A 13,995-nucleotide genomic window follows, 5' to 3' on the forward strand; every position below is an offset into this window, starting at 1 on the left:
TGGTCAGGGTCCACTATTACCCCACATACTTAAGTTCAGACAAGAAGACTACACTTTAAAACCTCTTTCTGGAAAATCTCTATCTGTAGCTCAGTCTGGAAGGGATTTTAGTTCATCCGCAATGGGGTTAGGAGTGAGTCCTAAGGACTGATAGTGAGTGCTTACCCTGCCTTGCTTCGTCCTCACTTAGTGGGAAAATGAGGTCGTAGAGGTCAAGGTAGAAAACAAATGAGTGCTGATTATTTCATGAAGAGTTCCTAAACAAATATTAGCGAACTTTGTGATCGGAAAATCGAATACAGTAATTAGGAGTGGCAGTAAAACTGTTAGATTTCTTAATATGGGAGCCGTGGATTAAGAAATGCTTTTTTGTCATTGCTGTGTATGCTCTTAGGTATGTTGCTCACACAGGTAGGGAAGGGAAAGCACAGTGCACATGTGGAAGTTGGAGGGCACTTTTGTGGGATCAGTTCTCCCCTTTATGTGGGCTCCAGGAAATCAAATGCAGATCATCAGACTTGCACATCAATCACTTTAATCCACTGGGCCGGAAAGATCTTTTAAAATAAAATGATCTTAATGCAGTCATTAGGAGAGATGGGTCTGACAAGCAGCAGTGGCTATCATCAATAAAAATGCCAGAAAGGTTTGTTAGGAGTCTAGTGTGTTCTGGAAGCACATGGCACCACCTCTAGGAGGACTGCTTAGAATCTGATAACGTTCCCACTTGCTGGGCCTTATCCCAGCCATGGAAGTAAGGGAACTTGTTCACAAATGATCAATCAGGGTGGCACGTTATTCATAGTGAAAAAATTAGGCCCTTACGTTTAAGTTGTGACATAAGCACACAGTGAAATTTTATGAAGACATTTAAGATCGTATATTTTAGGGTTTTTGTTTGTTTGTTTTTAGAAGTTTAACGTTAATGTATTTTATATTCATATTACACACACATAAACAATGATAGCCATTGTTTTCCTCTTATTTTTGAGTTGTGGCTGGACTAGTAGATAGTTCATTGCAGAAAGTTAAGTCATAACCATAACTAACTCTGGAATTACGAAGCACCTTTTGTCCTAGGCAGCCATGGGTCCCTGCAGGCTAGTTTTCTTTTGTGTGTGAGAGTACTTTTGCCACAGGTGGCTCCCACAAGGGATCTAACTCAGGTCATCAGGCTTGGCGGCACATACCTTTTCATTGGCTCTGGAGCCTTTTTATAATGGGAACTCTCATCAGTATTGGGGTGTTTTTGGCCATATTGTTATTTGAAATGTCTTAAACATTCTTTTTTTGTGGAGAGGGACAGGAGGCATGCTCAAGGAGGCTCTTAGATGTTCTGCTCTGTGACTCTGCCTTATTCTTTTGACATAGACTTGCTCCCTGAACCTAAAGTTAGACCGGCAGTGAGCACAGCCCCAGTGATTCTCCTGTCTATACTCCCACCGGGGTTACAGGCCTGTAGCCATGCTGGGCCTTCAACGTAGGTGCTGGGATCTGAACTCAGGTCCTCATGCCTGTGGCAGTAGCTTTCTTACCCACTGAGCCGTCTCTGCAGTCCTGCACCTGAAAGTCACATTTCAGAACCAGAAGTTTGCTAAGATAGAAACCTGGTGCTTTTTAAACAGGCATAAAGTTATGTTTTGGTTTGTTTATTTTATTTCTGCAAACAGGAGGCGGCAAGCACGGCTGCAGAAGGAGCTTGCAGAGGCAGCAAAGGAACCCTTGCCTGTTGAACAGTAAGTACAGAGAAGTTAATCCAAACTGTGCTCTTAATGATTTGTTTTATGGTTTTATTTCTTTAAAAGGTAAAATAGTTTTATTATGGGAAGTACTGGGGATAGAAGCTGCAGTCCCAGCCCAAGTTAGAAAATGAAGACCAGAAATTAAGAACCCGTTACCACCACTGGAAAGTAAGATGCGCACAACCACTTCTGTACTTTGATGCTGGTGGCGTTCTGTTGCACTTAGAAATAGTATACTGAAATAGCTTTTGACTGTATTTCAAATCAGTTACTTGGGATGAATTTTTTAAAAACAATACTGTGTTGACTTAAGATTTTCAGATATATCACCAGGTTACTTTCCCAGAAGTTTTTCTTGTTGACAGTAATCAGCTGATTATGACTAACTTCCCTCACAGAGAGCCACCTTACTATTTTCTGTAGACTCTTGGGTCACTGGCCTTCCTCTAACGAGACCTGTTGTCATGTAATCTGGGCTATGGTTTCAGTTTTATTATCTGGATCTGTGACTTTAGTGGAAGTTTATCCAATTTTTGAGACATTAGTGAGGTCAGAAATCTCTTTGCAAAAAGAAATTAGATCCAATCAGCCCTCCGTGCTCCTGCTAATGAAAATGAAGTGCCTGGTATTAGCAGTCCCATGGTAAGTGGTGGGACTTCAGTAACAGTCCTCTCTGCTCTGATTCAGGACGGGTTTCCTGCTGGGCTATGTTAGCTCCAGAAGTATGACCTACTGTTACTTAAATGTGCATTAATTCCTGGGGCTGAGAGAGGCTCAGCAGTTTAAAGCACGTGTTGCTCTTACAGAGGACCTGGTTCAGTTCCCAGCACCCACATGGTGGCTCACAGCCATCTGTATATCTCTAGTTCCACGGGATCCAGTGCCCTCTTCTGACCTCCCAGGTACCCAGCATGATACATACACCCATGCAATCCAAACACACACAAATACATTTTTAAGTGGAGAGGAATGGTTTAAACTTGAACCCATACACCTTCCCTTAAAGGAAAGGAGAGTTATGCCAAATTTTTGCTCTAAGAGAGAATATGAATGTATGTATCTCCTGACCTCAATGGAGAAAACTGGTCTTGATGCCTTTTTTTTTCAAACCCACAAAGTAGTAGATAAGTAGGTGGCCTAAAAATGAGATTTGATTCCTTTAAAAAGAAAAAAAAAAGGAAGTCTCACGTGTCTGCCTCATTTGCTAGTGTAACCAGGTGGCATGATTAAGAAAGATCCAGCATCCTTCCCGGATTCCACATGGAAAGCTGTGCTGAAATGTAAACCTGGGAGAGCTTGCTATAGAGATTTTCCCAATCTATCTACTCTGCAGGAATGTAACAGAGTCTAGGTCAGAGATACTTACATTTCTAGAACGGGGAGGCAAGACCTGGTATTTTCTGGGGTGTGGGCCCTTACACACTTCAAGTCTTTAGAACCATGAGACTCTGTCACGGAGCATCAATGTAGGCTCAGTTCATATTGTTCCTCTTGCCGTCTTTCTCCTGTGACTCTCAAACTCTAGGTCTGGGAAGGCCAGGCAAGCAGGAAATCAGACATGGCCTTGTTCTTCTTACTCTCTCCATACCCTACCAAGAGTGTAAAGCAGCTAAGTGTGATCCCAGAGTAAACAAGGGAAAATAAAGTTACTTAGTCATGGTTTTACTTGCTTGGTGTAACAGGTTCTTAAGTATATATACTCATAATCCAGATAATCATAGAAAGGGGGAAAAAAATCTTGTTTTCAAAATCTTAAGAATCTAAACAGTGGGTGGTGAGCTCTTAATATTTTAAGGTGGTTTTTTTTCCATGAAGATTGCAAAACAGCAAGTCATTAAGACCAAAATTATGACTTGGCTTTCTTCTCAATCAGGGAAGACTTGGCCTGTAAGAATGTGTAAAAAGGAATACCAGAGGGGCCTGCATCGCTGGCATGAACAACAAAAGGAGCATGTTCTGAATTCAGATGATAGCATAGGAAGTGTGCAGACCCTCCAGCCATTAGAAGCACATGTGTTTAGGTTTTGTTTTTGGAAAATTATTCTTGGTTGGCTTTATTGGTCTTGAATAGGTAAAATGGTTTATGTTTCTCAAACATGATGTAGTTCCCTTTTCTCTTTCACCATCACTTTGCAGCCACGACTCAGAATTCTTCTCTAGAATGTGGTACTGGCCCTTGCAGAGCTCCTGTTCGGGACAATGACAGACTCACTTTCATTTCTTTCCAGGGATGATGACATTGAAGTCATTGTGGATGAGACCTCAGATCACACTGAAGAGACCTCCCCTGTGCGAGCCATCAGCAGAGCAGCTACGTGAGTGGACCGGCTGGGTGGGAAAAAGGCGAGCCCCAGCGTTAGCGTGACTGCCAATTTGTGGATGTAACAGGAAAACCTTGTCAGATGTACCCAGAGTCCCCAAGCCTATTCCACCACACAGAGAGAAGAGTGGGAGGGAGGCAGACAGGTGGCCTGGCATTTCTAACACAAACAGGTGCACCAACCTCCCGAAAGATGAATGGGTCAACCGTTAAATTTCATTATTCACTGCAATCATCCAGATCTTAGGACACAAGGATATATATTATAGGGTTTTGTTTTTGTTTTTTTAATTTGCTAAAGTAGGGCTGAAAGAATGGATGGAAATTTAACACCCTGATGTTTTTGGTGAATTAGACAGATCCCTTATCAGGAAATTTCTTAGGGAACCTTGTTTCTTTTAAGACTGTAGACTGGGTTTTCCCTTCTGCCTTCTTACTATTTCCTGATGGTTCAAATGCTGTATTGAGTTTGTCTTGGCTGGGATTTGGGAATGGAAAGTGTATTCCCAGGTATTTGTTTTTAGGGGCTATTTTGATTTGGGGGCAAAATGTTTCTAAGGTTTAAACCTATCCTCCCCTCCTCTTTAGTAAGCGACTCTCGCAGCCTGCTGGAGGCCTTCTGGATTCTATCACTAATATCTTTGGGTAGGTTAGAAGTCCTTCACCTTTCCTTTTAAAAATGTGTGAATATACCTAAGCATATGTATGTGATGTATTATTTTTAATATACACCAGAATTTCAGCAGTGCCAAGAACGTGGATGCCTTAATTCAGCTTGTCATTAGCTTCTTTCTCTTTTCTGCAACTTCCTTTCTCTTTATCTTGCTGTGAGCTGATCTATGGCCTTTCCCTTTAGTCTGTCCGAATCTCCCCTTTTGGGACATCATTCTTCTGATGCTGCCAGGTGAAAATATTACCCTCTCTCAGCCCAGCATGTGAGTGTGGGTTATTGATAATTGTGCTGACCACGCTGCGCTGCCCGCAATCATCGATGTCCACACGCTAACCAGGGCGCTTTGCATGTTCCTCGGAATGAATGCTGGAGCCCTTGAGCTGGGCAGTCAGGTTGAGCTCTCTGCAGTCATCATGCTCTTGACGCCGTTCCTCTTAGCATGCATTTGACTCTGCCTTGACCACAGAGTGTCGGAGGTTCGCCTCCAAGCCAGCTGCTGTGTTAGATTGAAAATGTTTTCCCAACGTTTACTGACAGGGCAAGCAACTTTGGTTCAAGATTGTGTCAGTGTTGGGTTTTGAAGCCCATTAATTAGCAAACAGAAAAGGTGTGTGCTAACTCCTGTCATATGTGTAAGATGGTATTATGAATCCTGGATTTTGGAGGGTCTAGATAGACAACAGCTATTAACACAAACACACTGCTTAAGTAGGGTCATTCTTGAGGTCTGTTTAGCAGTTTGGTACACACTAATCCTAAACAGTCCTGTATAATATCTGCTTTTTGTGTTGTTCCTTAGGAGACGCTCTGTCTCTTCCATCCCAACCCCTCAGGATAATGTGGACACTCATCCTGCTTCTGGTAAAGATGTGAGAGTCCCAACTACTGCCATGTATGTCTTTGTAAGTATGCCTTGTACCCAGACCCCTCTGAGCCTGGGATAGTAGCAGGATCTGGAACTAAAGGGTCTTTGGGGCTGCCTCTAGACTTTACACTGTTGACTTAGACCAGCTGACTTTGTGACCTGTGAGGAATTAAGGTATGTTGTGTTTAGCTTTTAGCATAAAGAATTTGTTAAAAACATACTGTGTACCCTGGGACCGACTGAAAGGATTGGTGGCTTTTGAGTATTGGAGCAAGAGAAACCAGTGTAATTTGTGCAGTTGTTTTTAACCAGTTAGCTGCAACTTAAGATGACATTCCTGATGGAGACTTGTGTCATTCAGAGGCACTAAAGCAATGGCTCAGATTAAAATGTGGGGAGCTAGAAAGAAGACTCAGTGGCTAAGAAAACTAACTACTCTCCCAGAAGACCTGGATTTGATTTCTAGCACCCACATGGCAGCTTAAATCTATCTGTAAATTGTTTCACGGGGTCCAATGCTCTCTTCTGGTGCCCACATCACCAGTCATATACATGGTGCACAAACATTCATGCAGATAAAACACCCAAGCATACACATATAAAACTAAAAAAATATTAAAGTCCACCAGAGCAGGTGTGTTGGTTTCCTAAATCAAATTGTATCTGAATGACTTCCAGCCACTCAGAACTTGTTATGGGAAGCAGGACACAGCACTGGACAGAAACCACAGTGGTGCCTGGGATTCTAAGTTGGATCCTGGCAGTAGCAATTAATCTTAGTTTCAGTTGAGCCATAGAACAGAAGAAATTGGTGTAGCCTGAGGAAGTGTGGTCTACCTTGCTCAAAGCTTTCAGAAGTGGAGAGGCAGAAAGGCATCATGACTTACAGTGCCCTGGAGTTGGTTAGGTAGTTTGGGAAGGACATGTGGCTCAAACAACCTACTTCAGTTAGTGCCATAGAAATGGCGTGGCACCTGGGTGGTAGAGCTTTCAGTAGAGCACATTCAGGAGAGCTTCATTGGCAGGCAGGCAGACATTGCTTTTCAGTGAGCTGACTGAGCCTCAGGGGTTGAGAATGAGCCCTGCTTTGGAGGAGGAGTTGGGCAGGACAATGGCAGGGTCATACCTACCCACTCCCGTGATTCCATATTGGGCTGAGCACCTTACAGAGGTCAATGATGATCGGTAAAAGGTCTGATTGCACTAAATGTCACAGCTCCTTCCTTGCACTCTACTCCCAGCAGCCCTTTTTTTCCCCTAGCACATTGAGACCGTGCATGGGAGAGTGGGGCAGCTGATAATTTAGGATTCTGTCAGTGTGTGTTCCAAGAGTGAGTGGTTCACAGCTGACTGCTGTCCAACAGAACCCATCGTACAGGAGTCTTGATGAGTGGCAGGATGGATGTGATAGTGCATGATCTCAAGTTTTCAATCTGAGACCTCGGGAACAAGTGGTTCTTAAAAAGGAGAATTGCATGAGCTGAAAAGCCCAGTCACCTACTGGATTTCCACCAGCTGGACATGAGGGAAAGAGGACAATCACATCGTTAAAGTGCTGATTATGTTCCAGGCAGTTAGGGAGATGCTGGCTCCCCAGACTTTGCTGGACTTGAAGCAAAACCTAGACATCAGCTTTGTTCATAAGTAGTAATTCTCTGTCTACTGTCGTGTTGAGGGAGAGCATAGCAACGCCATCTCTTACTCTTTTCTTCCATTGTACATGGGATGATTTTACCTGTTCTTTCTCTGAACATGAATGCTCATCCATACTAATCTTTGATGTGGGAAGTCCTTCTGTATATGTGTTGCTTTTACTGGTTAATGCATAAAGCCGTTTGGACCAACAGCAGAATAAAGCCAGGCAGGAAGTACAAACATATATAGAGAGAGTAGGCGAAGTCAGAGAGATGCCATGTAGCTGCCGAAGGAGAAAGACGCCAGAGCCTTACCGGCAAGCCACAACATCATGGTGATACACACACTAATAGAAATGGGTTAATTTAAGATATAAGAGCTAACTAGAAATACGCCTGAGCCATTCACCAAACAGTGTTGTAATTAATATAATTTCTGTGTGATTATTTGGGTCAGGGTGACTGGGAAATGTAAGTGCAGTCTCTGTCTACAAATCTTAGAATTTCCTTTGGAAAAGGCCAGGCACAGTAGCATACACTTTTAAGCCCTGCATTCAGGAAGCAGAAGCCTGATCCAGAAAGGAATTTCCCTACAAAGAATTTATAATTCTTTCAAAATAACACTTTTATTGATAGTTTATTCATTTTTCAAAAACAGTTTGAGTCATAAAAATATTTCTGATTTAAAAAAAACCAAACTGTAGCTACAGGAAGTTAAATACTTAATGAGCATCACACTGTTAATGAACTAGTGCCATGTTCCAGAGTGAACTACACAAACTTACAGTATTAGGACTGGCCAAGAAAACTTTTCTTGGGACTGCATAGATGGCTTAGTGGGTGAGAGCACTTGCTGCAATCTTTGAGGGCCTGTATTCATATCCATAGAACACATCTAAAAGCTGAATGGCTTTGTGCCTATAACCACAATACTGAGGAGTGGAGAACAGAAAATTGCAGGATCTTGCTGACTGCCAGCCTAGCTTCTAGTTCAGTAAAAAGTCTTATCTCAAGGTATTAAAGCAGAACAAGAGACCCCATACACAACTGCACATATACCCCCTACACACACACACACACACACACACACGCAGAAACCTTTAGAGTGTTGTATGTTTCTAGGTACATAGTGTTTAATGTTAGTAACAAGAGAAAATCTAGTGTCTGGCACAGAAGAGGCAATTCGGAGACTGGAGAGATGTCTCAGCAGTTACATGTGCTTTGCTGCTTTTCTAGGAGACTTGAATTTGGTTCCCAGCTCCCTGCATCAGTCTGACAGCTCGTAACCACCTGTCAGTTCAAGGGATCTGGTGCCTTCTGGCTCCCACAAGCACCCATACACATACACAAACATTCATAAATAAAAATAGATGTTAAAATAGCAATTCATTTCTCCATATACTTTTAAGCTAGGAAAATTAAAGTCGGATTATGATTCTTAGGAATAAGATAATGCAAAGGCAAAGTTTATGCAGTATACATCAATTTTGAGTACTTTTGTGGGGGTACATCATTGTATTTACTGTCTGGCTTTGAACTTCTGGCTGGCTGTCTGCCTTCTGAGGGCTGGGATTAGAGGTATGTGTGAGTACAAACCAAACATGGTAGCAGACTCCTGTAACGCTTAGCTCGGGAGGCTAAGGCAAGAGGATTACAAGTGTGGTTCAGGTTGACCTGGACTACACAGTGAGATAGTACAGTGTCCAAATGAATGGATTTATGCTACTGCAGCTGTTAAGAATAAAATGAACTAGAATCTTAGGAGATTTTGGGTGTGTAGTCTACTCTGAGTTCATAGTGGAATCCAGCTCCTTTGGAGATGTTTGGCCTACGGTTAGGCAGTTGGAGTATATATTTGTGTTTTAGGCTCCTGGGTGATGATAACTATTGGGCTTTGAAACAAGGTACTGTCTTACAGGATGCTCATGATGGGGAAGTCAATGCAGTGCAGTTCAGTCCAGGTTCCCGGTTACTGGCCACTGGAGGCATGGACCGGAGGGTTAAACTTTGGGAAGCATTCGGAGGTAAGAGCCCATTATGTATGTCCTTATAAGGAAGCTCTGGTGACATCTGAGTGACTTTTTGCTTTATTTTGAATTATATTTTAATTTGTTTAATATATGAGTAGTAGACTCAGGGCTAATGAGAGCACATGACTTTGATTTTGAGACAGTCTCACTGTATTTGCAGGCTAGCCTGGAACTCATGGTTCTCCTGCTATGTCTTCTCTGTGGCAAAATCCCATGCTCTTAATGTTGAAGATTTCTCTAGGCTCTAAAGCAGAGAGAAAGGTGTGGGTTACTGCTTTTGATGTTTGAGCAAGAGTAGTTTGTGAAACCTTTGATTGCTGGAAAGCATTGTGCCTGTCTTCCCTGAATTGCCGTTAGCAGAAAAGTGACTCAGACAAACCCCTTAGTATGCTGAAGCTGTGAGAATGTGAAGTTTTGCTCAGAGACTTCTGTTAGGAAGATGGAAAACCTGAAGTTGTAAGAAGCTAGAGCTCAACTGTAAGGAGTACTGGCAGATATGCTTTCTAAAGGTTTTGCAGAGTTGGTGTAGCTCAGCAGTAGAGCACTTGCCTAACTGCTGACCAAACAACAGCATAGTTTCACTTCCTTTGATCACTAAAACACCTCTGAGGAGATTGGAACGGTGGAAGTGGGGCTGGAGAAGGAGGAGTGTGTGCAGGAGGAAGGAGTTCTTAGTGGGCTGTCTGAATTGATAGGACTATGGAGTCCAACAGGTTTTCAGGCCATAATGAAATGAAGATTTCCAAAACAGGAATTATGAAAATTTGGTGGTTAGTTTCACCGAGAACTAACGGAAAGACCTGCATGTGCTCCAAAGACTAACTTGGAAACATGCATATGACATTGCTGAATCTTCATTGTTTTAGGGCTCAGATTGCAGCAAAATGCCCTGTTTTCTGTTTTTCTTGTCTGATTCTGCAGAACTACAGAAAAGCTCCTGTTCGCTGTCTTTATTGACTTGCCTTGTATTTCACTGCCCCCCCTTTTGTTTTTTTTATTGATATTTATTGAGCTCTACGTTTTTCTCTACTACCCTCCCTGCCTCTCCCCACCCCTTCAATTCTCCCTCCAAGGTCCCTGTGCTCCCAATTTACTCAGGAGATCTTGTCTTTTTCTACTTTCTACTTCCCATGTAGATTAGATCTATGTAAGTCTCTCTTAGTGTCCTCATTGTTGTCTAAGTTCTCTGGAATTGTGATTTGTGGGCTGGCTTTCTTTGCTTTATGTTTAAAAACCACCTATGAGTGAGTACCTATGATAATTATCTTTATGTGTCTGGGTTACCTCACTCAAAATAATGTTTTTTTTTTCATTTTCCTTCCACTGCCCCTTTTTAATGTATTTAATGTAACTCTTAAATTTTTTATTTTACTTCATGCAGATAAATGTGAATTCAAGGGTTCCTTGACTGGCAGTAACGCGGGAATTACAAGCATTGAATTTGATAGTGCTGTAAGTACCTAATTTTAGATTGTTGTTTGGTTCGTTGGTTGTTTTTTAAGACAGGGTCTCTACATAGTCCTGGCTGTCCTAGAACTCATTATATAGACCAGACTGGCCTGCCTCTGCATCCAAAGTGTGACCACCATGCTTGGACAATTTTAGAAATTTTTTTTGAAAAATACTTTGAGGTATTTGATTTTTGAAATTAGAAACAAAAACGACATAGGAAGCAGAGTCAGGTACATCTTCATGAGTTTGAGGCCAACCTGGTCAGGACAGCTAAGACTACACAGAGAAAGACTGTCTTTAAAAAAAAAAAAAGGAAAAAAACAAAACCACAAGACTTCCTGTTCTCTGCAATTTGAAATTCAGTTCACACTGGGGAGGGTTAGAAGTAGATTAGAGATCGACCAACTCTCACCACTTTGATCTGTTTCAGAGCCCGATTGCTTTGTTTACATACATGTCCCTTGGGGTCAGGATGGTATCTTCTCAAGGAATTTCCCTCTAACAGACCCAGGCCAGCAACGTGGCTCAACAGGTAAAGGCACTTTCTGCCAAGCCTGACAGTCTGTTAGATCCCTGGGACCCTGTGGTGGCAATAGAGAACTTGCTCCTGAAAGTTTTTCTCTGACCTACACGCACTGATATACACACACTAAAACAAACATATGTTTGTTTGTTTGTTTGTTTTGAGACAGGGTTTCTCTGTGTAGCCCTGACTGTCCTGGAACTCACTCTGTAGACTAGGCTGGCCTTGAACTCACAGAGATCCTCCAGAGTGTTGGGTTTAAAGGCATAAGCCTCCGCTGCCTAGCTTAAATTTTTAAGAGAATGGCAAGAAAGCATTGAATTGCAGGTCATGGTATTAAGGTAACATAATACCTCTGGGGTGGCTTAGGAAACAAAGTAAGCCATTTGAGGCAGACCTTGAGGTCATATGCAAAGAGTAGACATTACAAATACAGGCATTGCTGACAGAGGAAGCAGAGAGAAGAGCTGAAACAGGACTGGTCCAGTAGCTGGTGAATAATGATAGCATCCCTATTGCTCACCAGCACTCACTGATATGATGTATCTTTTTCTTGTTTTCTGATAACCCCTGTGTCCCATATTTTGTTGCTCTCCTGAGAAAAGATGCTAACTACATCTGCCTCTTCACAGAGTTGAGAGCCTTATCTCAAAGGATGGGCACTGGCTAGGAGTGAATCATCTTTATGCCTTGAGCAATGGTGCTTTGATATTGGGAGAATATTAGGAAATAGGAGTGGTTAGTTGTGTGGGGGGTCAGAATATATATGATGTCAAAATGTTAAATAACCACAAAGCCATGCTGAGAGTCCTGAGAGGTTTCTTGGCAGCTTTGGAGATCAAACCCAGGTACCTGGACATGCTGTACAGGTGCCTTATTGAGTGAAATCTTGGTTCCTGAGAGGTTTAGAAAAACAAATTCAGAATAAAGAGGCGGGTCTGAAATGGCCCACAACAGCCCAGTAGGACTGAAGCAGTGGAACTTCAGAGGAAGGAACAAAGCTAATGTGGAAGCTAGATATACTGGGTAGATGAGTTAGAGGCTTTCTGGTTTGCTCAGTATTGTAAGGAAGTCCTGCTTATTGTTAAGGACATTGGTGAAGGGAAAAGTGGGTGGGCAAGGCTGAGCTCTACTTTGAGCTTGAGATGTCTGCTATACTCATGTAAGGTCAGGTGAACCTGGGAAGAAGGACTTAGCTTAAAGACTAGGTGGGGGTAGTCGCCAACACATTGGCAATGTAGTTTGGTCTAGCTTAGAAGCGAAGTTGAAAGCATCGAAATTACTTCTTGGACCTGCTAACTGGGAATTCGTACTATGTGAACTGAATTTTGCTCAGAGTTTTTCTTTTTATTCTTGTAGGGAGCTTACCTCTTAGCAGCTTCAAATGATTTTGCAAGTCGAATCTGGACTGTGGATGATTATCGATTAAGGGTAAGACCCAGTTTGAGAAAGCTAGCATAATCTTCCAATTGCATGTATCAATCAATATATGAAATACAAAAAAAAATTGACGGGTGTTTATAAATGTAAAATTTGTTTTGTTTTTTGAGACAGATTTTTTTTTCTATATACCTCTGGCTTGGAACTCTCTCTATAGACCAGACTGGCTTTGAACTCAGAGTTCCACCCGCCTCTGCCTCCTGAGTGTTAGAATTAAAGGCATGTGCACCACTGCCCAGCTTGAAATTATATTAAATTCATGCTTTATTCTGGGAAAATATGTTTCTCCCTTGCACCCTTTCAGCATATTTGCTACCAGACCCTCACATTTCCGTGATAGTCTCAGAAGTTTTGTGATCCGAAGAACCAGGTATATTTTGTATTCTATTTTAGTTTAAGTTGTCAAAATATGACACCAGCATGTGAATTGAGATGGGTTTCTATGTGTAGTAGCCCTGACTATCCTTGAACTAGCTTTGTAGATCAGGCTGGCCTTGAACATAGAGCTAGGCCTGTCTCTGCCTCTGAGTGCTGGGGGATTAAAGGCGTGTGCCTCCACACCTGGTTTATCAATTGTGGTTCATAAGAGCCCTCAGTCCCAACAGTTACCTCATAGTTGGAAATAGGATTATAGAAATACACGGGTATGCTTGGGGTAGACCTTAAACAGGTGGTAAAGCTAGGAAACAGGAGCTTCCTCTTGAGGGAATCTGCATTTGAGCCCAGTGTGATATCCAGGACAGCGGTCAGAACTTGGCGCTTCCAAGAGTTGGGTAATGGAGAGAAGGTAACACAGAAGGCACTTGGCATTGGTGGGGCATTTTAAGTTTGACATAGTTGCGTTTGTGTCAGCTCACGCAAAGAATTGCACGGTGTTTAAATGAATGTTTGAGCTCTACAGACGTCTTTACAGTTATCTTGGTGTTCTGATTGAATGGTACAGAGATAAAGCTAGAAGATTCTTCAGAAGCAGACTAACTTAGCACTTTAGTTTTTCATTTTCCTGGAAGAACTTTGTAGACAGGACCTGGAGGGTGATAATTCATGGTTCTCAGTTGAAGGAGAATGTAGGTGGAGGCCTCTTGTTTGTTCCTGGCTGTCCAGACCACAAAATAATCACACAGAAACTGTATTAATTAAATCACTGCTTGGCCAATCACTTAAGCGTATTTCTGGCTTACTCTTATAACTTAACCCGTTTCTGTTAATCTGTGTATTGCCACATGACTGTGGCTTACTGGGTAAGATTACAGCGCTTCTGTCTCTGGTGGAAGCTTCATGGCTTCTCCTTGACTATGCTTACTTCTCCCTATATA

General features: G+C 42.3%; 1 protein-coding gene and 1 non-coding gene across 4 annotated transcripts in view; both read left to right on the top strand.

Moving 5' to 3' along the window:
* Positions 1–13,995, top strand: part of Atg16l1 (autophagy related 16 like 1) — a 35,256-nt gene that overhangs the window by 12,124 nt on the left and 9,137 nt on the right. Inside the window, exons 6-13 of one of the 3 annotated variants that reach the window (XM_048428900.3) lie at positions 1,671–1,736; positions 3,971–4,057; positions 4,651–4,707; positions 4,919–4,966; positions 5,535–5,637; positions 9,153–9,258; positions 10,646–10,716; positions 12,599–12,670. In XM_048428900.3, coding sequence (XP_048284857.3) covers positions 1,671–1,736; positions 3,971–4,057; positions 4,651–4,707; positions 4,919–4,966; positions 5,535–5,637; positions 9,153–9,258; positions 10,646–10,716; positions 12,599–12,670 — 610 coding nt within the window. The remainder of the gene's footprint in view (positions 1–1,670; positions 1,737–3,970; positions 4,058–4,650; positions 4,708–4,918; positions 4,967–5,534; positions 5,638–9,152; positions 9,259–10,645; positions 10,717–12,598; positions 12,671–13,995) is intronic. The other 2 variants (XM_085697004.2, XM_048428898.3) reach the window with 2 other exon arrangements.
* On the top strand, positions 6,771–7,041 carry LOC125396911 (small Cajal body-specific RNA 6). The gene has a single exon (XR_007230938.1).

Source organism: Myodes glareolus, chromosome 1, assembly GCF_982192425.1.
Source record: "Myodes glareolus chromosome 1, mMyoGla1.1, whole genome shotgun sequence".
NCBI classification, from domain to species: Eukaryota; Metazoa; Chordata; class Mammalia; order Rodentia; family Cricetidae; genus Myodes; species Myodes glareolus.